General features: G+C 37.9%; 1 protein-coding gene across 1 annotated transcript in view; it reads left to right on the top strand.

Annotated features, from left to right (window-relative positions):
* Positions 1-24,931, top strand: part of RPRD1A (regulation of nuclear pre-mRNA domain containing 1A) — a 41,811-nt gene that overhangs the window by 5,989 nt on the left and 10,891 nt on the right. The window contains exons 3-8 of the mRNA XM_009707456.1: positions 1,476-1,567; positions 5,263-5,392; positions 6,099-6,205; positions 6,288-6,382; positions 7,341-7,467; positions 7,566-7,741. Of these exons, the coding sequence (XP_009705758.1) occupies positions 1,476-1,567; positions 5,263-5,392; positions 6,099-6,205; positions 6,288-6,382; positions 7,341-7,467; positions 7,566-7,741 (727 nt within the window). The remainder of the gene's footprint in view (positions 1-1,475; positions 1,568-5,262; positions 5,393-6,098; positions 6,206-6,287; positions 6,383-7,340; positions 7,468-7,565; positions 7,742-24,931) is intronic.

Below are 24,931 nucleotides of genomic sequence, written 5' to 3'. Positions count from 1 at the left end.
CTTGCTGATTTCACTGGTTAGTAGGTGTTCTTGGGGAGGCCAATAAGATCCTTAAGATGGAGGTGCTGGTGGGTGCCTTCCTGCTTAGCCACGTGAATCTTTTCCTCTATGCAAAAAGGTTTGGAGGTCAACCAGCAGCAGGCAAAACTTCAAGTGAATGCGAGTTGTTGAGTCAAGTTAGAGAAACGTATTCGCTACGTATATGATTTACAATATGAACTACAGTCAGGAGCAATAGATTAGCAATATAAGAATCTTTCGCTTAAAATAGTCACATTTGGATTGTGTAATCCAGCCTAACTAGTTGATTCTCTAAGATTAGTCTTGAAAGAATGCAGCATGTACAGATCTGTATTCATTTGTTGCTGTACCCCTCGTGTCCTTGTATCTTACCTGTACCTGCCTGTCTTTCATAGTTCTGGTTCTCAATACTGGAGTGCAGTGTCATTTTCCTATCCTAAAACTGTTGTTGCTGTTGATCCATCTTGGCATTGTACCAGCCAGGTGAGGTAATAAAAGGAATTGGTTTGTTTCATGTGTTCAGGTAATTCAAGATACACTAAGTGCAGTGGGAAGCTTCTGCAGAGTAGTTATGTTGGAATGGTATCCTTGGTTTGTGACCAGCTTTCTCACATCTCCATGGTAATTTGATGCTTATGGCCTCTTTTCCCAGCTGTGGCTGTATGCTGTGTTCCCTTTGTCTGCTAGCCTCCAAACTCAAAAGTGGAGTTACCTGGACCCTCAAACCTTGAACACACATTCTGGGGGCAATCTCATTCCCTTTTTGAAAAGAAAACACAGCAGTTCTCAAACTTCGGTAAAAATCAACAGGAGAAACAGATGACTGTGTGATATTGGACACTTAGTTTTAACTTTTTTGTAACAGATGATTAATGAGTTTTAAGATTCAGTGCTCATGTACAACATGTCTTTTATGGATTATGTTATCTCTCAATTGTTATTTCTGGTGGTAGCATCTTAAGTGGCTTTTTACCAGTATACTTTCAGTCATGTTACCAAAGATGCTACACTTAATCAGCTTGCATAAAGACTCAGGTTAGCTCTCGATGTCAAGGGTCAGTGATCTTGCTCTCAAGTTTCAGTGCTGCTTGACTTAAAAAAAAAAAAAAAAAAAAAAAAAAAAAAAAAATGAGCTTGGTCTTGCAATAAAAAGCTTGAAAGCTTATCAGGTGTTTACAAAGATGTCATGTAACTTCTCTTTTAAAGGTGTGAAGCATGCTATGACACGGGAATTGTCCTGGGGATTTTGGGAGAAGTGCTGACACTCATATACTCTGCAGCATGTATGTAGACTAACGTAATTCAAAAGCAATTGGGCCAAATCTTTATTTGAATCCATATTGGAGAACTTAGTTTAAAAAAGAAACTGTTTAGTGCTGGTAACTGTTGTGGGATTTTAACATACTGATGCTCATTTTCTCAAAACCTCTTGTTAAATGATATTTTCATTCAAGATCAGTTGGCAAAGCAGAACGAGCCTGTCGAAGGTTAAAGCCTGATGTAACATTTTCAAATGGATCCGTAGTCTATACACTTGTAGTGGGATGTAAGTGAAATCCCTTATGCTTCTGTATTTCTCTAATTTCTTCCTGTATGTGTAAGACAGCAGATATCTCCCTATATCTAGCTCTATGGAAGAGGTGTAGAACAGCATGAAACTAATGGGCATGTTTCTAGCAATCTTCATGGGAGCCTAATTTCCAATGCCGGGTAAACCTGGAGAAGATAGGTATGGGTGATTATGCTGGCCTTGATTGCCAGAGTTAACCTCGGTGAAAATAACATGCTTACTGCCTTCCAAGGTAAAAAACTAGAGTTTCTTGTGCTGAAGTGGTGGCTCATCAGCATTAGAGTTCTCTAAGTATTATGGACTCAAGCATGTCAAGGCATCTGTATTGGACTGGTAGAGAACCAGGCCAGGCTAACAAGTATGTGTTCCTAAGAAGTCTAGATTGCTTGATAGACTTGATAATGAGGATGCTAAGTCTCTCCACTGTAGATGCCTGATTACACTAGTTGCAGGTGAAGTACATTAATACCTGCAAAGTATTCCTTGGTGTTTAAATGCTAGATACATTTTTGGGACAGACTTACTTTCAGTTGCAAGGTTGCAAGGTGCCCATCACAGTTAGTCTCATTGTGGATGCTTTCAGAGTAATCTGCTTAATATGGGCCTTATACCAACCAGTACCATTGACCTGTTAAAGTATGTCAGAATTCAGTGCTTTAGGGAGCTGCTTTGGTGGGTAAATGGTAAATCTAACTGAAACAAGCAGAAGAGTTATGAGAACGCTGCACGGAGCTTCTGAAAAGATGACTCAGTCCAACATGGATACCTTCTTAGCAGTTCTGTGTTTGCAGACTGTACTGCTAGTGTACCAGAGATACTGTGGGCTAGGTACTTCATACGCTACATTATATTAGCTACATTATACACTCTGGCAGTATATGCCTTTCAGATCTTTGTTTAAACTAAGATCTTACCTTTTTCCTTTTATTTTCTTCTGACATTAAGAGTGCTTTTGCTAATAGTCTTACCATGCATTGAGAACACTTTTTTAAAATAGTCTAGCTGTTCTTTGATCCATTTTGGTGTTCTGAGGTGTATCAAAGCCCAGGGCTGAAAAGTTAGTGGTGCTGCTACTGAAGAGAGATGCTTTAAACAGGTAAGGTTTTTTTCAGAACAGATGTATCTGGTCTGGAATTAAATTTTGTATTTCAGACATCAATAGGTAATTTACAGTCATAGTAGCAATAGAACACTTCAGGTTATTTTCAACTCAGAGTTGTCAACCTCAGTTGCTAAAGGTTACATTGCACTTTAGTCTCATGCGTAAAGCAGAGCAGTAGTAGACCGGTATGTAACTCCTGAAGATCTGTGAAGTGAAAGGGACACTTCTTGAGAGTAGGCATAATTTTTAGCTTTGGAGTTTTGTGCAGAGCATTCTTACAGCAAGAGGAATTAAATTTTACTTCACAGTATTCTTTCTGAACATAAGGGTAGAATGTTAGTTGAATTTCTAACCAAAGCCACAGATAGCTTAATAGAGTTTTGAGCATTTTTGTTCGTTCTGTGCAGTTTTGTTTCTGTTGAATTGTAGTAGGAAGCTGAAAAGGTAATACTAGAGGAGATAAGCTTGAAAGTGACTTTCTGGGTTTTAGCAGGTTTTTTTTTTCAAACATGGTATACTGATCTGTTTACTGTAGTGAATAGATGAAGTCTAGGCTTTGTGAGAACCAGCATCACCTGACTTCACGGCACTGCATATTCCTCCTGTCTTTACCGGCTCAGTTGGTTTGGTTACTTGTTGGAAACAGGGAAGTTGAGGTCTATAACAAATGAATTATGTCACTGAGAATTAAAACATGACTTTTTTTTCTGTGAAATGGATGGACAAGGACCTCTCCTGCATGCAGTTTAGAGGATGTAGTACGGGGAACAGTCTGCTTCATTAGATTTTGAGTCCTAGTTCTGGGCCCATTTAAGAAATGGAGGAGGGGGGCAGGGTCAGCTTTGGTAAATGCTGGTTTATTTTGATGCACCCATGAGACAAGACGTGTTTTCTAAGAGTCTGTCTTCGAATAATTGAAAGCTTTCTACGGATCAGAACTATGATTTACCTGAAACATAGGTAGGAGAAGTGTTTCTATAGTGTCAGTCAGTTTTTAATATAGGAATTAAGTAGCATAAGTTTATAAAATACACTTTTTAGTTTAGCCGGGTTTTGACCCAAATGGATAAATTTCCTGGGTGTTTGCATGTAGTGACTTCACTAGAGCAGACTTTTAATAGATCCACCTTTTGTCCAGCACTTCCACACTAATTCTTTTTTGTGACTTTTTAGTTTGATTCAAAAATATAGGTGTGTTTTTACTTTTAATGCAGGGGTTTCCCCCCCCCCCCCCTTAATCCAGAACTCTTTTTACTTGTTCGATATGTGTGTCCAAGAGGATGGGAGGATGGGAAGAATTCAGTACTCTAAGGAGGAATCCTTCAGAGGAGTCTTTCTGTAGTGCAAAATTTATTCTCAAAACCACTTCATTAGAATGGAAGCATATCAACACTGAATTTTCTGTTTGTACGTGAGGGTGGTGGTTCTGCAGGTTTCAGAGGTTGGAGTGGAAATTAACAAAATCAAATCATATTGGGAACTAAGCATGAGTTTTAGGAAACCTCGGATTGACTTTACCGCAGTGCTGCTTTCCTCAGGAGGGTAGAAAAAAACTTATATCTTGTCTTCTAAGAGAAACATTTTTTTGAAGTCAGAGCATACATACTGAGGCTGTGTGGTGGTAATGGATATTGAAAGTTTTTCTGGTGTTAACACAAGTTTAGAAGTCTTACAATAAGAGTTGCAGCTCTGAGAGGCCTGTAGACTAATGAAGATTAGATGAAGTGTGATGGTAGATGAAAATACCTGAGTAGGAACACTTAGAAAATGTGGAACATTTTTTCAAAAGCAACTTGTAAATTGGAAGCTTGTAATCTGTTGCCCATTAATGGGAATGGGGTAGAATGCTTAAGATGCTTGAAGACATACGCCACAGCAGACTGAAAGTGATTTTTGAAATTGTTTTCTTGATATTACAGTTGTAGGCACATGAGTGTTTTAATTATTTGGAGATGAGGGAGGGGAGTATCACAGTGATACAGAGAGATTGACTAGGGATTGACTGTTCAGTTTGCTCAAATATGAAGATGAGGGGTGGTTGTATAAGACTGAGTGAAATTCAAACTGAAAGGAGGAGGTTCTTCACATGAATGACTGTGGACCTGTGAAGCTCCTTGTCAGAGGACTTCATGGGTGTAAGAAATTTATGCAGGCTCAAGGGGAAGCTGAAGGACTTGGGAAGAAATCCATGAAGGCTACCAAACAGACAAATCACATAAGGCTCAGGAAAACACTTGAAAATAGTTGGGGACTGAAGAATACTTTGGAATATCATGGTTTTTTCTGTTTATTTTTGGAGATGGTGCTAGAGAGAACTTGTGTCATACTATGAAGGAGGAAGAATCTGAGGAAAGAGTTACGGGAGAAGGGAGAGAAAAGCCAATGGGTGACCAAAGTCTTTTCACATTTTTAAATACAAAATTAGAGTGAAATGTTGTAAGCAGTAATGAGAATAGGAAAAAACACATTTGATTTGAGGTTTTTGTGTTTAGTATAAATGGGGATAAATAGATATTAGTTGTAAGAACTAAAATTTCTAATTATTCTTGTTTATAATTCTTTTTATTAGCAAAACCAAATAGGAAGCTGACATTCCTGTACTTGGCCAACGATGTCATACAGAACAGCAAAAGGAAAGGACCAGAATTTACAAAAGACTTTGCTCCAGTAATAGTGGAGGCTTTTAAGCATGTTTCAAGGTACAGTAAACTGTTATATGCAGTGTCCTTCATCATACTGTATTTGAGGGGTATCTAGAGAACTCCTCAGTTCATCTCTTCTGACCCAGCTAGTCCTTGCGTCCTATTTCTGTACTTGAAGTCTTGTTAATTTATTCAGTGTTCTTTCAATCTTGGATAGTCTTAATGCTGTTGGATGAAGTTACATAGTAAATTCATCTGCATTCAGTCCCTCTTGCCTTAGAAAGCTGTTAGCTGTGCCTTAATTTAAGACTTGCTTTCAGTCTGCATTTATATGCTACAACAGTTTCATATCTTTCGTTACTGGTGTTGCATGATTTTTTGTTTTCCCAGCAGCCAGTCATCTCATTGCATGAGGATGCTAGAGTCTTGATACAGAATTATTTTCACACGGTACACAGCTGTTGAAGCACTGCAAGCCTATTTGCAGTGTTTGCAGAATAGGGTTACAGACCTATAAATTTGAGTTGAGCAAACAAACAAAGAGGGAATTGGGCATTGACTCTTTTTTGTGTACTTGCTAAGAAATCTTGAACTGATCTTTACTGTCTTTTCTTTAAAATGTGATTTTGTTATTTTCTGAGACTATTGGACTTCTGATACTTTTATATTGCTAAGGTATGCCAAGGTCCTTCTGTGAAAGATAATCATACAGCAGTGCTGTACTTTTACCTAGTGCTGATTTTTGCTTTTTTCCTTGCAACAGCGAGTCTGATGAGAGTTGTAAGAAACACCTTGGCCGAGTGCTTTCTATCTGGGAAGAAAGGTCTGTTTATGAAAATGATGTATTAGAACAACTTAGGCAAGCTTTGTGTAAGTATTTTGTGTGTGTATGAAGATTCAGTCTCTTGTTTGAAGTATTAGTTTGATGACTCCTCTGTTTGTTTTCATTTAGATGGAGACAGAAAAGTGAGGAAACGCACATATGAACAGATAAAAGTTGATGAAAACAGCTGTTCACCTCGAAGTTCTCCCACTGACCCTCCGCAGGTAAAAGCATGTTTATAAAATTCAGTATTTGTATATGGTTTGAGACAGAATTTTTCCGTTACTGTTGCTTTTGAATGGTCTCTGGTTTTCTTTTTAATGTGGTACTGTTCCTGAGCAAGAGTGACTATACCTGAAACTTTTCTTCACAGTACTTTAGGTTACAAGTGGAGCATGCTATGACTTTAGTCAATTTGACACTAAACCAGAATGGGTGAACTATATATCCAGCTTTGTTCACATCAGGATTTCAGCATTAGTTTCTACAGTGTTTTAGGTTCCCATTTGGTTTTCAGGGTGGTAACGAGTAACGTGTATTAGAATAAGATTGTTATTGATTTATCAATAAAATATTTCTCAGTGTTGCAGTCATGATGGTTGGGAAAAGTCTGCCTTGCATTGTTATGGCTTTTATAATTCTTGTGGGATTTTTTTGTTATAGTACTTCCCCATCTCAAAAGGCGTTTTGTTATGGCACGGAATGACTGTCCTCAAATAATCATAATTTAGTATGTTTCTCTGTAACAGACATCTGGGCTTCTATGAACATCAGCCCTACTTCCAAAAGAAGTGCACTGATCTAGTCTCATGCAATAGTGAAGCAAAAGTACAAGAACAATAATTTTTAAAGTGTATAGTAAAATGAAAGGTACTGTAAAATAATCACTACTGTCAAAAAATAAAAGATTGATAAGTAGTCCTATACCAAAAATTTAAATGAAAAAATCTATTTTAGGAAGGTGACCTTTAAAACTAGGAACACTGCGATGTTGTTCTGAGAATTAACAGCTTGGTTTGGTTTTGTTTTCAGTCAGAGAGGATAGAATGTTGCTATAATGCTGATATTGTAAATGCTTTTAAAATTACTATCAAATTGATTCCATAAGCTTACTGTGAAAAACTGTTTTGTACTAGGATCTGTTTATTTAAACTAGTTCTCAATCTTCCATGCTTCTTGCAGACCACAGATCTCATTAGAGCATTACAAGAACTAGAAAATGCTGCCTCTGGGGATGCAGCAGTTCATCAGAGAATAGCTTCTTTGCCTATAGAGGTCCAAGATGTGTCCCTGTTAGACAGAATAACAGGTGAGGGTTGGGAATCCAGTAACTGAAATGCTGTTCTGAGAACTTAACAGTATATAATGAAATCATGCTTTACTTGTTTTTCTCTGCTTGCTTTTTAGATAAGGAATCTGGAGAGCAACTTTCCAAAATGGTAGATGATGCATGTATGTTGCTGGCGGATTACAATGGCAGGTTGGCAGCTGAAATAGATGATAGAAAACAGCTAACTCGAATGTTGTCAGACTTTCTCCGATGTCAAAAAGAATTCCTTGCAGAGAAAGAACATAAGCTGGAAGTGCGTAATGTTTTGTTTTAGTCCGTTCTTCACTAAAGCTTGTTCTTGCAAATGTTTTTAGTTTGCCTAAACAACTTTTCCCTCCAAAGGTAAATATTTAATTGCCACTGTAAGGTCTTTGCTTCCAGCACATTATTAACAAGAATGTATTTTGATTCTAGTGTTCTGAATCTATTAAACCAGCTCAACATTAGGTAGTGTTACAAATGTAATCATTTCAGTTTTTGTTTTTCTGCTTTTTAGCCTAATCAGTCTTCATTATATGTATAGACATAGTTTTAGTACTGCAGACAGAAAGTCTTATCCTGAATGGTACAAACTTGATTCTTCATAGAGTAAATATTTTCTTGTTCTTTTCATTCATTGTTGTAAGTCTTAGTTATGTATTACATTGTTTAATAATATCCTTTTAGTGAATAGAATGATCTTTCTGGTAGTCATGGGTTTGTGAAGCCACTTAAAGGATAAGAATTTAAAAGTTGTGTTTCAGCACAACTTTTTTACCTGACTGAAGCATCCATTAAACCCAGTAAAATGTACTTTTCAGCTTCCACAGCCTCAAACAGCTGGTTAGCAGCACTAGCACTATTAGGACAGGAAAAATCATTGGTAAAAGAAGGATGCAGAGTGAACAGCTCATTATGAGCAAATGATCCCTGAAGTTACTCTGTTCTTTGGTATTACTGGTCAGCTGTTTTCCTTTCCTTCTGCATAATACTGTCAAGCCTCCTGTTGAACGTCCCATATATTCTGAATAGGTCCATAATTTCATGTCCATTGCTTCCCAAATCCCTTGTCTCAGCTTTGAGACATAGGTTCCAGCACTAACTTGGGTATTACAGTAATAGAACTGCAGCTGCATCCTTTTGCAAGGGGGGAGATAGCTGAACATCTGTGGTGCCCTGTAACTGCAGCATACACGTACATGGTGCACAAATTAATTGCTTTTCAGGCTTCATCATATAAGCCTGTCAAGAACATTTCCTTCACTCTGTGGTTTCTTTGCCCTTCTATGACTTCCTAACTTGAGTTCAGATTTTGTGGTGTCTTTGTTCAGGAACATGCTGTTCACAATGTATCTGAAGTGATCATTCAGATCAGTTGGGTCATTCCTAGACTACTCTTTATTTTCTGACTTCCTCCTTTTGCTCTATGCCTTACGGAAAAGCAGTTGATGGAGGTTCTTCCTATCAACTTCACTGTATTTGTCCTGTGGGAAGAATATCAGCCAACTTCATGTAAGATAGATGCTATGCACAGTAGTGCTGACTGCAGTAGCAACTGATTCAACTGCACAATGGAACCCGGAATATTAAAGAACAGGAAGCTTTAAGCTTTTCATCATCTTCCCTGTCTTCCCTCTGTGTGTTTGTAGTGTGTTTGAAGGACAAGTTCCCACAGTACCAGCATAGGAGTGGTTGTCTTGAGACACTCTCTTCTTGTAGATCATTACCAGCATTACTGGGATAGTGAGTTGCTCAAAAGACAGTGATGTAGTCCTTCAGACAGATTTGCACTTCTGTAAAAACAAGAGAGCTCAATTAATCAGAAATTACAAATGAAGTGCAGCTGTGAACAGATTCCACCCTTGTTGGTTGTTTTCAACAAATAAAAACCAGTTTAATTTCCCAATATTACTGGATCAAAGAGTTCATAACTATAAGAGAAAGCAATTGCTTATTCCCAGGCTGTCATGGTCCTTAAAACTGGGTTTCTTGGCTGAATTATTTAAACTGTTAAAAGAATCTCATTCTAATATGGCACACTTCCAGTTCTGGACTGGTTTCAGAGGTCTTTCTTTAGAAAGCAGGAGACAGTCTTCAGTATCTGTAGCAGTCTGTTTTAAACAGATGAAGTCCTAGGATGTTGAGGTGTGCTGTAAGAATGTTTTTAGGCTGATCAGTGTGGTGTAAATGCAGGTTACTAATAAAGAGCTATGAGCCAGGAGGTTGTAAAGAATGAAAACCTTAAAATCAAGCTTCTAAACTTCTGTTAAGAAGAGTGAAGTGACTTTATGCTTACTACTGGTAGTCCCTTTTGGTTTGGGAGGTACAGTTCTGAAATGTGAGATCAGGCTGTCTTCATGATACTGTCTATAGGGCCAGCTGACTTAGTCTATATTTTATTTATTTATTTTTAAGAAATTGCTGTCTTCTGATTGTAAATACCAAAGATTGTACCCAGATGCATTTGTTTTCTGAAGCAAGGAGGCTTTTCTTACTGTCTTAGGAAGTACCATACCTCAGATTGAGCCTTGCTTCTTGGCTTCTCGTTTGAAATAGCACTGGGAAAGGGTCTGTCATCGAATTCTTTCAAAATATATTTCCTGAACTGTCTGTCCCTAGATTTTGCTGCTCCAGTTTAATTTCTGGTGAAATTAATTTGTTCTAGACAAGCTTGTTTCCTTTGGTAGACTTCTGGCTATTGACATTTTTTGAGTATAACTTCGGTTGTAACATACGAAGTCTTCCTTCCTTTCTGAATTAGTATCACCGATCTGTGAGTGCATTGCTGAGATCCTACCTTACTGATTTGTCAAAGGCCCAGGTATGGTAAGAAGCAACTTGGTTTTATTCTTAGTGGAATCTAGAAATGTTACCTGCTGTTGACCTGGTTTAACAGTACTAGAATTTGAATTCCCAGAGAATTCTTGCTAACTTTACATGGGAGCTTTAGACCTAAATTTGCAGATCTTTTCTCTTCTGAATAAAATTTACGGGTAAGTAACTTTGAATAACCATCTTTCCATGAGTATTTTTTTTTTTAAGAATGAGTTTCTCTAATAGTTATTTCTAAACAGAAGTGCGTGATTCCCATCAAAATCACGGTAATGTACGCATTAAATCTTGACAGAAGATTTTGACAACAGATAAATAATATGAGCTGTCATGCCTGCATCAAAAGGTAACTGTACTGCTTAGTAGGTGACTTTCATAAGTCTGCTCTGGGTAAGTAGTGTCATCTTTAACTCTTAAGCTGTTTTCTTTAACATCTGTCTAGCTTCTGTTGCAGGTGGTGGAATGGACCTATCTTCTAATGATGTCACCATCCATTAGTACACACATCCTGCTAAAAATAAATTTAAGAATCAAAATCTTGTATTGTCTGTTGTTTTTGAAAACTGAAGAGGAGGAGTTCTGTAACTACTCATACCAAACCTCTGCTATTTTCATCTCTGTTCTCACAAAGGTTACTGAGTTTATGCCTGAGATGGATAAGTATTCATCCAGTGTCATTCCTTTTTCTTGAAGATTAAAACTTTCACATAGATGTTCCTAAAACTCACAAGTCCTTTTAGTTATATCATTAGAAATTCCAAATGCAGAAGTTTGGGTGTCACTTGCATTGAAGCTGCCATTACCAAAAGGAAAGAGCTATGAAAACAAGACTTTTTCAGACTTTTGCTTTTTAACTTACACTTTAGCTGTTGGGTTTACATGAACATCAGAAATGAGAAGTGATGGATGTAGAACTTGTCCTTCACAAGCACAATAAAGAACTTTCACTTCATTAATATACATCTAGTTTAAATTTTATGTAGGTAACAGAGAAGATGTATTCTATAATTGCTCTTATGCCCCTTTAGAGCCTCCCTCAAATTTAGGATCGTCCTGAAGAGTATTTCCCTTCACTTTTGTAAGTTTTAAAGTAGTATAAATATTTAAGGTTCAGTGTGCTGTAACTGTATTTGGAAACTTGTATAGGATTTATAGGTAGATGTGATTCTATCTGTTAGACAAAATGGAAATTTTTGCAGAAAGATTTTTATAGGAACTCTTTTTTTCTCAGAACTTCAAGGACTAATATTTCCTGTTTTCTGCTACTTTGGCTGACTCTTCCCTCTCTGCTTCCTCCTTGTGTGCCCCCCACCTCCCAGCCTGTCCCCTAGTTTTTGAACAGAAATGCTGGTTGATCTCACGGAAGGCTGATAAAAAGAACTTTTTGTGTTATGCAGGAACAGAGAATTAGGTGTATGTAAATTAATATCCAGGTGTGCCTATCTCCTTTTGATAAAGACTGTTCTGTAGACATTCTAGAATTAACATGGCCTTAAAAACACAGGGATGAGATGAGCAAGAGAAGTACTTGATTTACTGTGTTTTCATATTGCTTTGCTTTTGCATCTTCCACAATCTGATTGATTACAGAGTAAATAGACTCTTACTGAATTTCAAATAAAGGCTTTGATAGTTCGAAATCTTACATGACTTATTAACGAGTATGGGGAGAGGATCATATGACGTTTTTCTAGAAAACCAAGAGAGTCTCCTCTCACCTTCATTTTGATGTTACGGGAAAACATCATCACTACACTCAGCATGTACTGGATGACCTAGTTTCTTACATAGTGTTTCTGTCAACTTACCACTTTAAATTGGGGCACGTCGTGTCACTAGCATTTCCTTCATAAAAATTTGGATTTAGTCTGAGAGGCCTGCTGTGTTTTAGCAGCTTGCATTTAATCAAGATGCTTTTATTGATGATGTTGCTGCCTTGCATTCCTGATTTTCTACAACTGTATAAACAACATTCGTATCTTTACACTCACACATCTGGTTATAATTGTTTGTGGTTTCTTAGCATATTGAGAGGATATTATATGTTCAGTGCACTTTTATTTCATGATTGAACTTTATAGCTCATAGGTTGACTTCCCTTCCTAAAGGGTTTCATTTTGCCATGGGATTTTATGGGTAAACAGTTATAGGTAACACTCAGTCATCCTAGTCTGTAGCTCTGGAGTCAAAGGCTTTTTTTTTTTTCCCTCCTGTATTCAGTTCCAGCCTGACGTTTTCAAATGCAGACAGAAATGTTAAGCAAAGAATTTAGGGATGGCAGTGGTATAACAGACCTCTTGTGTTTAGGTTTTGTTTCTCGCTGCAAGACTGGATTGATACTATTGTCTACTGTTTCCCTCCACCATGGCCTTTGTGCTATCACAGGGTGTAGTCCTTCCCTTGCTGTTTTGTTGTTTTGGGTTTTTTTGTCCTTTAGACCCCTTATACTTACCTAGTACCTTTGTATGCCCGCTTCTTTCAGTGCCAGATGACATCCAGTCATGCTTCATACTTTTCAAGTCCACTTAAGATAATTGGGATTCATTTCTTCATAACCATGCAGCTGAGAGCTGAAGTATTTTGCTGAGCTTTGGTTGAAGTTGAGGAGGATTGATTTGTAGCATGAATCCTGCACAGCTTTTTGTTAATGGTGTGGTTTGCAGCATTGCAGGTGATGTACAACTCCCTAAATGATGTGGCAGCACCACAGTAACTCAAGTTAATCTTGAGTTAAAACTGAACTGTGCTGTACCTGCTGCTAATGGTGCAGTGATTTCAGAACTGGTAGCCGGGAAATACCAGGAAGTGGGCAGTAAGGTTCATCCATACTCATCGGGACTGTTTTGAGTGTTTAAGATCTTCTGATACATGCTTGGCAGCAGAAGGCTCCCTGTAAGTAGTGATACCAAACAGGCCATGTTGTGCGATCTGTTGACGTTATGAACCATGGCATTCATTTTGGTTCACGATTACAGCTTCAGAAATTGAAGCTAGGTTGACAGTGCTTCCAGTTCAGGTAGTATATGACTTTTATTGAAAGAGGTGTTTGAATTGATTCAGATACTCTTGGCTGTAGCGTGACTGTGGATCTCTTTATAATAAAAAAGGGAGGAGAGCCTTCACCAGAATTATTTTCTTTCTTTTGTGAGCCAATTTCAAGTAACTTTCACTGTTTTTTCCGAGAAATGTATGTAGCTTTTAACCATCAGGTGGGAAATGTAGGATAAGGATCTCTAATGGACAGATTCTCTTCATTCTAGTTATCCCTATCCTACCATGTACAAAATGGAATATGATTCAGAAAGAGGCCTCTATGCTTAGAGATTTGTATAGATTGGTTCAAAGCCCTTGCTTATGGGTTGGCTTTGAATGACCATTTGAGATGCCTTATGTAGTGTAAATGCTCTATTCATCTTGAAGTTGAGTTGCACAGTGCGAGTCTTTTAGTGAATATAGTAATGGGGGTGTGTGTGTGTTTTGTTTTTTTTTCTTTTTTTAAAAAAAATAACAAAACCACCCCACCAAAACCGCCCAACTAAACTTCAGTAGGCTCAGTAGTTTGGATTATCTACCTGAAGATGACCGGGGAGAATTAAGCAATCACTGCAGTATTCCTCTCATTAAGGTTTATTAGGTTAGAAGTTAAAGAATGTGAGGGGATGTTCAAAATGAGACACAGGCTGCATCTGTTGCCTGCAATAGAAGTAGGCTAGTTAAGCATGCTTACAAGTTGCTAACCTATCTTTTGAATGTGGTGGTTCTCTTGTTTCCATGAGGTTTTTTTTTCAGTGGCAGATATTAAGTTGTAACGGTTCAATTTTGTAGGAGTAAGTTGCTGGACTAGAGCGGAGAACAGCAGCCCTTAGTCAAAGCAAAGTCAAGTGGTCAGTGCATTTTGTTGCTCTGTGCTGTACCCATTTTGTGAGAATAATGCTTATTTGCCCCATTTCTTATTACAACCTTATAACCTCTCTGTATTTGAGCAATAAATATCCCTTTTTTATATTTTGACTTAATGACTGCAGCCTCAGATACCATGGCACATAGTTTCTCAATTTGTACCTGAAAAAGTATTAGACTTCAGAGCTCTGTGTTGTCATTCAGAGCAACAGAAGCACTTGAAGACTTCCACATTCTAAATTGAATTACCAGATATTTGAGTATAAATCTTAGTTTTTCTAACACATTGGGCAGGTTGTAGGTTGTACTGTGCTCATCTTTGTAAAATAAGAATAACCTTTTGCTTCAGTTCATCATGTTTTGAAGCATTGCTTGTCACTTTGAAGATGCTCTGTTTGTGAAACAGGGTAATAAAAATGTTACAACTTTTGTATTTATACAACTTTTTAACTAATGTCACCTGTATTATTTCTGAAGGGTGGGATTTTTTAACCTTCACTCTGCAGCTTACTCATTACTTTTTATTTGAAAGGGGCAGGGGGCGGGGGGAGTACAAGGTACTGGGTGCTTTAATCTAATACCCTTGAGGTAGCTTTTAAGTTCCTCATTACAAAAATACTGAGAGAAGATACTGGTCTTACCTGGATAGGACTTGCTGTTGTTTGTGAGACTTTTAGACAGAATGTTCCTGGCTGTTGCAAGCCAAAAACTTGATAGTTAACCAAAACGAATGGATCTATTTATGTCATCTTCAGAAGAACAAGTTTTGCAGGTATGTAACAGATTCAGGTTTTGTGGAAACGCATCCGAGATGATGGGAGATTGAAAATGGCATAATCAGTGCTTTATGTAGAACTTCTTAAGTTTTGGAAGGACAGCTGTAGATTGGCAAGTGACTTCGTCTGGTGCTTTCTGCAATAGTTGTTCCCTTTGATCAAGTGTTTGCTGGAAGAAAAAAAAAACAAAACACACTGGATGTAAGAAATACTGAAACTGTAGTGCCTGTTTATGTCAGTAGTGACAATGTAGTTTTTCAAGTTAAGACAACACCTTTTCTACAAGCCTTAATTTGTCGTAGTATTGTTGCTGTTTGGACTTTTAAAAATTCTGTTTGTGTCACTAGACCTATTAAATTTTAAGAACATATTTTTTTAACTGTATTGTGAATACAAAGTCAGCATAGCTGTAAATTCTCCTTGTATTCCTGCAACTAGAAACTTGCTTTTGGAATTGTTATTTCTTGAAGCAACTCTAAATAGAAACGTAAGACTACACTGGAATGACAAGTAGTAACTACACAAATTAAACATAGAGCTTTCTTGCTCAGTTTGAGAGTTACAAAGGAAACATTTGTAATCTAGTTTCAGAAAAAGAAACTGAACATTGTGGATGGAAAGGAAAAGGGAAGGGAAGCTGTCAGAAAGCTCTGCTCCACAATTTGAGATGTCTTGTGTAAACAAACTGAATAGAAATCTGTTGCTTAGCTAATGTCTTCTGGTAGTTTTGTTTAACAGGAAAATAAGCCCAAGTGTATTCAAAGACAATTGTGTTCAACTCAAACACTGTGCTCCTTAGTGTTCTCTTTAGATTGTGTCCTGATTAAAGTCTGTGTCATTAGGCTGATACTCAAAAGTTACACTTGGAACATTTTTCTGCCATCATTAAGATCTAGACATTTTATTATAAATTTTTTGGTCTAACAAGCTCCTATATGAAGTTAAAAGGAAGAACCACACTCAAGTTACTCTTTACTATGATCTATATTGATAGTTAGATTTTTTTGCTGCATTTCTGATGATAATTTGGCTGGTTGGTTGGAAGGGCTGATGAGAAGAGGTTCTAGGAATCTCTGACAGAATAAAGGAAGAGAAATGGCTAGGATATCAGCTTGCTTTTTCTTTTGGCTTTGCTGAGACCACACAAAGCAGATTTCATTCTCTCTGTTACAAAATTCTGATCTTTCCACTTAAAACCAGTGTAATGTTAGGCAGAAAAAGTGATTTGTGTAAAATCTGATATAGAACATAATAGCACTCATTCATTTGTTGAGGCAGCATTTAAAGAAAATTTGCATCCAGTGTAGTTACTGTAGATCTTGGGCAGAGTGTTCATAGTTACCTGTATCCTCACGTATACATAAGAAAATAATATATCAGCTTCTGTAATAGTTTGAGGCAGCAAATATTTTCAGAGGCCATTAATGAAATAATAAATTACCTTTTATTAGTTGTCTTTTAATGTCAGCGTGGGGGAAATTAAAGTTCTTACTCGAAGAAAATTAACGGGTGCAAACTAATCAGTAAGTATAGGTGATATCTGTATGAAAAAAAACTTTGCATTTTTTTAAAAAAACTATTAGGAGTGAAATATTCTTGTTTCAGAATGTCAACATTTTGTGGTATGTAAGGCCAGTGCACTTTCTATGGTTTTTTTGAAACCCAGAGCTTGATTTGAAATTCATGTATTACTAAGTCCATCAGTTATGGGTAAAATATCACTGGAAATAAGAACAACATTGAAGAATTCCTCTGAATCTTGCATGACCAAGATAAAAATTATTTTTAGTTGTAATAATTCTGTTGTCAAAATGATTTGAGTTCATATGAATCAAAATGAATGTGTTCATAGTTGAGCTTCTTTAATCAGGCACCAAAACTATTTTGTTTCCATAGTTTAAAGTCATGATGATACTATGTAGTGGTACTACTAAACTAGTCACAAGGTTTATTGTGACCATTTCAGGCGTCTCTTATGGTCTGTATGCTCCTTTCAGGTAGCTACTGATGATCTACAGGATACCTTCAACTTTTCTGTTAATTATAAATTTTCCATCTGCAGTTCTTAATAAAGGTACAAGTAAGTAGACAAACATTAGCCAGCAGGTAGAGTTTTAACACACCGTGGTAGTGAGGTCACTTTGGTTGACCAGTAGCTCTCCAATGTGTTGCTTTTAAGTAACCTCTGCTAATTGCTTAGGTAGCAGATCATGGAAGAAAGTTCCAGATCTTTTCAGCTAAGGCTGCATGTGGAGGGCAGAAATACTATTCAGTAGGACTCAAAGTGAATTTTCTAGATCAAAACCATCACACTTACACCAGTGTCCAAGTCTGTATACTAAAACTGGGGAATTTTACTTCAAAAAAAAAATCCAGACATTTTATAAAATGAACTACTCGTGGTTCTTAAAAAGAGCTCAAAGAATAGTAGGCCACTTTGTGGGGCAGTAGGCCAAAAGCCCCAGCTGAGAAAAAATGAAAACTGTTAGGGAAAATAATGCTGCTCTTAACTGGGCTGTTGCTGAAAAATCCAGTTCTTAAAAACTGTCTTTATCTTTCTGTTGAGACATGCAGGTGAAATAGATTTTTTTGATAATGTTTTCCTTCAACTGGCAGCAACTGTAGTTTTGCTAGTACCGGCCTGATTCTGAAAATCAAGAATAATGATGGCGTTTCTCCCTGGAGAAGTGTTTATTCTTGTGCTGATTGGAACTGAAAACTGAGATTTATGGTTATGTGTATGTTCATACACATGTGCACACACACAAACTTTTTTTTTTCCCCTGCGACCTTATTTCAAAATGTGTTGTCTTTGGAAGCTGGATTATCTTCTTCATACCTAGATTTCCCTGATAGAGTGGGGTATAGTACAGGTGTCTGTAGGCAGGGAGAACAGCTTGGAAGCTATGAATTAGAACATGGTTGAGGACAATATGACAACACCAGCTGTCAATACTGGATGTCTTTTGAAGCTGTCTGCATTAGTTATTCTGAGTTCTTTGTCACAGGAGTGATCACCATCACCTGATAAGGGTGTGAAGTGGTCTTTACACTTGCCTTAAAATTTAATTCTAAATCAAAGGAATGGCCAGAGTACATTTACTCCTGTGTTCAACTGTGAAACAGTTGTGATGCTTTTCAGTTCTGGCAAAAGTAAAAGAATACTGGATTAGTCTACTTGAGAGTTGTTGGTTTTTCCACTGCCAAAATCTGGAACACAGTGGCCTAAAAGTGATGGAAATAAGGAGAAACGGAATGCAGGGGAACAACAGGATGATGTATAAATCCTGTAAATGAACTCTATGTTGTCTTAGAATTTCATTCTACTAATATGGTATGAAGATGTATCTCTGGGATGAAAAGTACATTGACTTGACTGGGGAGGGCAAAACATTTTTCTAATACTTCTCAGCTACTGCTGGCAGTGATTGGTGGAAGAGGAGGGAGTGAATTGCTGTTAGAGAAGGCTTATAGGTATTGGACTGCTCTGATTTCCTGGGGGACTTGACTGTTGCAGTGATGTTGCCAGACTATCAATTCTTTCATTTGACAGGCAAACAATAATTCAGTTCCTTAAAAGTTTGATAAAATTAGTTTTGTGAATGAGAGGGTAGAAGAGAGGTCCAAAGGAGTGCTTCAGTAGCTCTTCTCTCGGTCCGCTGTCCAGTCAGCCTGTGTAGCCTGGAACCAGCCATAATCTCCACTGCTCTTCACCACAACAATAGTCAGGCAGTGTAGAAGACGTCAAGGGGTGTTGGGGAGGGGAGAGTTGGAGGGGGCACACTGGGTGAGTTGCTATGGGATGGAGAATCGGACTAACTGGGATGGAGTTAGGACATTTAGCTGTTTATAAGAATCAAATAGCATCACTCTTCACTGAGCATCCTTTTACTGCTGTGCTGCCTCATCTTGAATAAATGGTATTATTAAAGGTGTAAAATACTTGCCTGTGATAATAGGATTGAAACAATATTTCTCTGAAAATATTAGTCTGAAGAGCCAGTGGGTTTAGCTGCTCTCTCCAACATCACTAGCTGCTTTATTTTCTTGCCTGATTCACTATTAGATTAAATTCTTGTTTGTTTTTCACAAAAGCACCTTTCTGTTTAATTTTGTTCATCTGTGAAATTGACCTCACAGCAGGTTCTAAATTCCCAGTGGTTTGGTAATTTAGAAATGTATTATGAATTCAAATTGATTAAAAAAACCCTTTTGCACAGTTATCAAATAAAGTACACTGCTCCATCAAAGAAAATGAAGAAAAATCTGCTGTCATAACTTTCTCAAATTGAAGAAGAGCATCAGTATTTGAAATGGGATGGTACAGATTTAAATGGGAATATTTGGGACACTTTGTCTAAATGTCAAAAATGAATTTTAGTTACTTATTCTTTCACACTTTTACACTACCAAATTTTTAAAAAAACACACTTTTTTTTAAGCCAATGAGAATGGTATCTTTGAGGGGCATAGGCAGGAGAGGAATATACTGTTACTTTTTAAGCAGAAAATGTAGTGAACGTAAGACATGTTTTACATTTTTGTTAGTGGGTAAAATAAGGACTGAGGAGATAAATTACTATTAGCTCCATTATCTGGCCTCAGCCTTATAATCGTGAATCAGACTGGTCTCTCAGTGTAAAAGAGATCCGTTCTGTCTCCATAGCTGGGTTTGTTTGCCATAGCATACACATCATTTGTAAGTGGGGGTGAGGGAGGAAGCTGAGAACTAGGAAGAATGCCACGTGCTTTTTAAAATTGTAGAAATTACAGTAGATGCACACCAGAGGGCTGGAATATTAATCAGTATTTTGTGATTTAGCACAAGTCCTGAAGTATTTGAAGCTATTATGTGAATCTTTAAGTGTAGGCCAGTGTTAACTAATAGAAATCATTGTAAAATCAAGCCTGTGATCTTCCTGCAAGTTGTTTCCCTCTGTGTGTTGTTTTTTTGGTTTTTTTGTGTGTGGGTTTTTTTTTTTGTTCCTCCCTATGCATCCAAACCAAGACTTTTGTATGCTGCTCCATCTTCGAGGCCCTGTAAACCAGATGTGGAGATTCAGTTTTGCAGTCAGCACATGCAATGGTTTTAAAGCTCTGCTGCATGCAGTTTGGGGGTAGGAAATGTGTAGTGGCTACTTTATTAGTTACTACATTGCAAGAGGGAGATGGTCAAGTTTTGAAAGACACAGAATTGAAAGCTGGAGATAAGCATTTGAGCTTTGAGTTGCACAATTCAAAAGATCTTTGTTTTGAGGTCACTTCTGAAAATAGCATATTAATGACATGTCAAAAATAGCAATAAAACAATGTGAAGGAGGCTGGAGAAGCAAAATTTACCTCTGACTCTGATCCTAGAGGGCAAGTAGATACTTTGCTCTAGTTCCTCAAAACTTTGGTTCTCATTACTCTTTTCAGTTCATAATTATGTATTTCTTGTCCTCTGCTTCTCTTCAGTCAACAGCATTCAGATAAGGTTCATTTTACTCTGGCCCAAATACCTCATTCATCAGACAGTGAAGGAGGTAGAGGGACAACGTTGTTTGTTTGCTCCAGAGTTGTGCCTGTAAACAAGTTCTTGGATTTTATGTGGAGTGCTGAGCTCCTTACAACTTCTTTAAAAACAAGCCTCAGAGCTGTCCTGATCTCAATAAATGTAAGCCCTTTGATCGTGAAGACTGTAGAAGGCAGAAGACTGAGCAGACACTGGGCAATGTTTCAAACACACAAAATTTTAATGTAAATTATTTCTAGGTTGCTAGTAACTACCAGCATAGGAGGAACGATTCTGCAAGGGCAGTAGATAGGAAATCGGTAATTTTCTGCGTCACATCCCAATTCACTATTTGTAGTCTGACCTATTGCTTTATTTCTTTTCTGTGCTATCACTTACTCTGCTTTCTCCCTAAACCATGGTCACTAAGAAAACACTTAAGAATGTTGCGTTTGTATAGAATCTCCACTTCCTTTCCCTCACTCCACCTTATCTTTGCTATCCTGCACATCAAGACTCAACGGTGAAGCTGAAGCTGCATCTAGTGCTATTCGTTGCCTAAGAGTTCAGAGTATCAAGGTGAAACCTGGTTAAATTCTAGCTATATTCTAGAAACATCATAAAATCTCCCATTTTAAGTTACTTGTTTTCTGATGGAGATCATTGACATCCATCAGCCATAGTGAACCGTGGTCAAAAGGTGGTGGCTCATTTATAAGGTCAGTATATTTGACAGATAAATTGAGTGAGCTGTGCCATCGTTGTACCAACTTTATTCTGGAGTATTGGGCCTCCCAGATACTGATAATCATTTGGCATCCAGAAAAAATCAGGGGTTTAGTTAAACTGATATTTGATGGGTAGCTTCCAGCCATATCTTTTTCAGTCTTTTGCTCATCTATGAATCCATAATAACCAGTGTAAGCGACAGATGCTGCATGGGTGCCAGTAAATCATGTTTTCCTCTTTCTCCGTTTTCTACCTTCTGCCCTAGGAAAACTTTTTTGTTGGTGCTGGTGATTTTTATTGCTGCTGTTGTTTTGTACGCCAGTGGTACATTAAACAGCCTTTAGTGTTAAACGATTTAGATCTAGAAGCAGCACCACTGTAATTAGTATTGCATACACTGACTGTTAGCAAAACAGTTTTGCATGCCATCTTGAAAGCCAGGCATTTCTTGTCTTTGCTGTCACAGGTCATGTAGTGAATTGAGTGCCATTTCCAGTAGAGAAACCCATCGTTTGGCATAGGATGATGTTAGATCCAACCTCTGTAGAGAGAATTAAAATCTCCCTATGTGTATACCTATTAATTTGCTGTCTTGGCCATAACACTATTACTGTACTTAGCTATGGCATTATCTGAAGATGTAGGAGTGGTAGGTCCCTATTTATAATATTCTTAGCTGTGGAAGAAATTGAGTGTTCTTGGTTAGCAATTTATCTCGAAACCTTTTTATCCTAAGGCTGAAAGATTGTGGAATAAAGCACAAACAGGGATGCAGGTACAAACCTGAAGCCGAAAGTACAGTTGCTACACGCTGGTTTGGTTCTAGGGAACCTGCATGAACTTTTTCAGACAACACATTCTTCTCGAGAACTAATAGTTCATGATTTTCTGGATTTCTTGTGCAATAGTGCTGTCTTAGAACACAGACAGCAGCAAGAAATTTAATGTGACTAGGCTATCCTCCAGAAAGTAGTCTTTAAGCCACTACTCCTTTGGTTTTCTGGCTAGTTTCTCAGCTGTGATTTATATGGATTGTCAGTGCATTCTCTTGCTGCAATGCCTGTAAGCAAAAGTCATCCTAATGTCACTGGAAATGTAATGGGCCATTTCTTCTGCAGCCATTTTATATCCATGTTCTCAGCACTTCTAGAAAGAAGCACCTTGAAACTTCTTTTTTTTTCTTCTGTGTGGGTTGTTTTTGTTTGGTTTTTTTTTTTTTTTAAACCTCCTGCCTGCTTAGTATCCTCTGCCTTTACGCAGAGGAAGAATCCAGGCCAGTTTTGTGGAACACCAAGATCTCCCTTTATTCCCAACCCGCACTCCAGTAGAGCTGTTACACTTGGTGCCGATCCTTCAGTCCTAGAGGGGTGCTGCTTTATTATCAGGCTAATCGGTGTTACTAAGATAGGATTCCAAAGGATCAGGGAACTGCTTTCAAGCCAGGCAGTTGAAAATTGTTGTTTTGATGTATATGCAAAACATTAAATGATTATTGGCATAACTTTTTTCAAATCTTACATTCAAGATAGAGAAGCTTCCTGTCACTGTGCTGACTGCTGACTAGGAGCACCTCATTCCATTCATGTCCTCTGCGCACTATATATGCATGTACCACTTGGCAAATATCCAAGCCCCAAATCCTTGAAGCCATGCTGGATAACAGCCACTGTAGTCAGTGGGAAATTAATGTTCTTTTCATGCAACATGATCAGAAAAATTGTACACACTCGGTAGCAGCTGTAGGTTTTAACTTTATGCTTCTGTTAAACAGTAAGCAGTAATTCTTGGGCTTCTGAGGGTAATTCTGTATGTGGCCTGTAGAATAATCTTGATCGTTTGAACTTCAGTTTTGGAGTTACCTGTAAGTATTCATTGTCTTCTGGTGTCTGAATAGCTAGCATCTAGTTAGGTAATAACTAAATGAGCAAGACAGTTTACAGAAGATACTCTTAAAAATGCCAAAAGTAATAAAGGCAGAGATGTATAACCTAGGTTTAACTATCTTCAGTTATAAAATGCTGAGCACAAACTCCAGATTTGCATCTTTCATGTAATAAAGGCTTAGCATTTAAATATATATTTATTATTTTAAGAAATCATATTTGTATTACGTGATGTAAGATTTAGCGCAAATTTATTTTCTGCATGTGAGCCAGTGCCCAAGTTTCAGTAGGGGAAAGTTGCCAGAAAATAGAGAATTTCATTAGAGCTGCAATAAAAACAAAGCTATCGTTGAAAAATGTAAACGCAGAGATGAGCTGTTGTGAGGGACAGCAGGCAGGCTCTCTGTGCTGTAGTGGGAAGGAGGGATACTGTGCAATTCTGACAACTCTGCGAGGTCCAAACTTGCATTAAAACAATTTCTGCAGGAGACATGTTCTATGCAGCCTGCGAAATATTTAATGGCAGAAAAGCTTTCTCTTACACTGCTTCCTACAGACTTACTTGTTAAAGCATATTGCCCACTTTTTCATGGCACGTGTGTTTAACAATACTTTTTCTTCCACTATTTAAGTACTTAACATGCTTTTATGCTACATCACACAGCTTTTGCCATGTTGCATAATGAACTTTCTCCTCCAAAGTTCAGTTGATCTGGAAACATCATGAAATATGCCATACAGAGTTGCAGATTTCAACTTGCATATGAATGACTGCAGGGAGGAGTTGATCTGGAAACATCATGAAATATGCCCTACACAGTTGCAGATTTCAACTTACATATGAATGACTGCAGGGAGCGGGTTTTGCTGGCCTCATTGTCTTGACTCTTCTTGGTAACGTAGCTGCAAGCAAGTCACTTTCCCTGAACAGTGGCAAAAGCATGGTTTTGTAGTTTGTTCTTTTTAGCCATGAAAGGCAGGACAGTTGTGCTCTCTCTGCGCCATCAGCAGTTACTTGCCCTCTCTCAGCAGAGGCTCCTCTTGCCGTGTTGTTGGAATGTCAAGGACGTGCCAGAGCTGGCTGGGAGTCACTGAGGGACTTGTTTGGGCTGCTCAGCCTCTTCAGCTTGTGGTGCCTGGCTAGCTTGTTTTTTTCACTTGCAGGTGGGTTTGCAGGGTGCCAGTAGAGAAATTACCTTTTGCTTTACAAGGTGAGCCCTTTAAACAAAAAAAATTTTTAAAAATTGAATGCGTGGTGACTTTTACAGTCGCTCTTTCAGATGGTATGTTAAGTTTGGGTGCAACTCTTTCTATCTTATCACAAGTCATGATTAAATCATAAATCATTGACTATAAGTGTACCTTGGACTTAGTGCTGTTCATTATCATGTTTCCCCTCTTGCATGGGGAGAATGTTGCCCTTTTGCATGATGGTTGCACCGCAGAGTGAAAGCAAAGTGACATACCCAGGCCTAATACTTGAGCCCTCTACCTCATAGCAGGCTGGAAACATATACCCAGAGGGTATTTATGTTGTTCTTCATAAACACTTACTCTACCCCGCAACTGATCGTGTCCAGCAGACGAGAAATCTTAAAACACGTCCTGACAGGCTGGTTTTGCGGTCTGAGCACGTCGATACAGCTCTTGCCTGAACTTCAGCTGCAGGTTCAGACCTGCTGGTTTTATTTCCCTTGATGGAAGTCCTAGTTGTCAGATGCTGGGTATAGTTTATTTTTATTTTTTCTTTCAAACTTCATGTTTACGAGAGATCTGGAAGCATGAGCTTATGGACAGACCAGTCTTAATGGTTTACTGAACAAGTAGGGAAGAGATGGACAAGTATTTTT

This window comes from Cariama cristata, unplaced genomic scaffold (assembly GCF_000690535.1).
Source record: "Cariama cristata isolate BGI_N322 unplaced genomic scaffold, ASM69053v1 scaffold10829, whole genome shotgun sequence".
Taxonomy (NCBI): Eukaryota; Metazoa; Chordata; class Aves; order Cariamiformes; family Cariamidae; genus Cariama; species Cariama cristata.
Note: the sequence above shows the minus strand (reverse complement) of the source record. Positions and strands in the feature narration are given on the sequence as shown.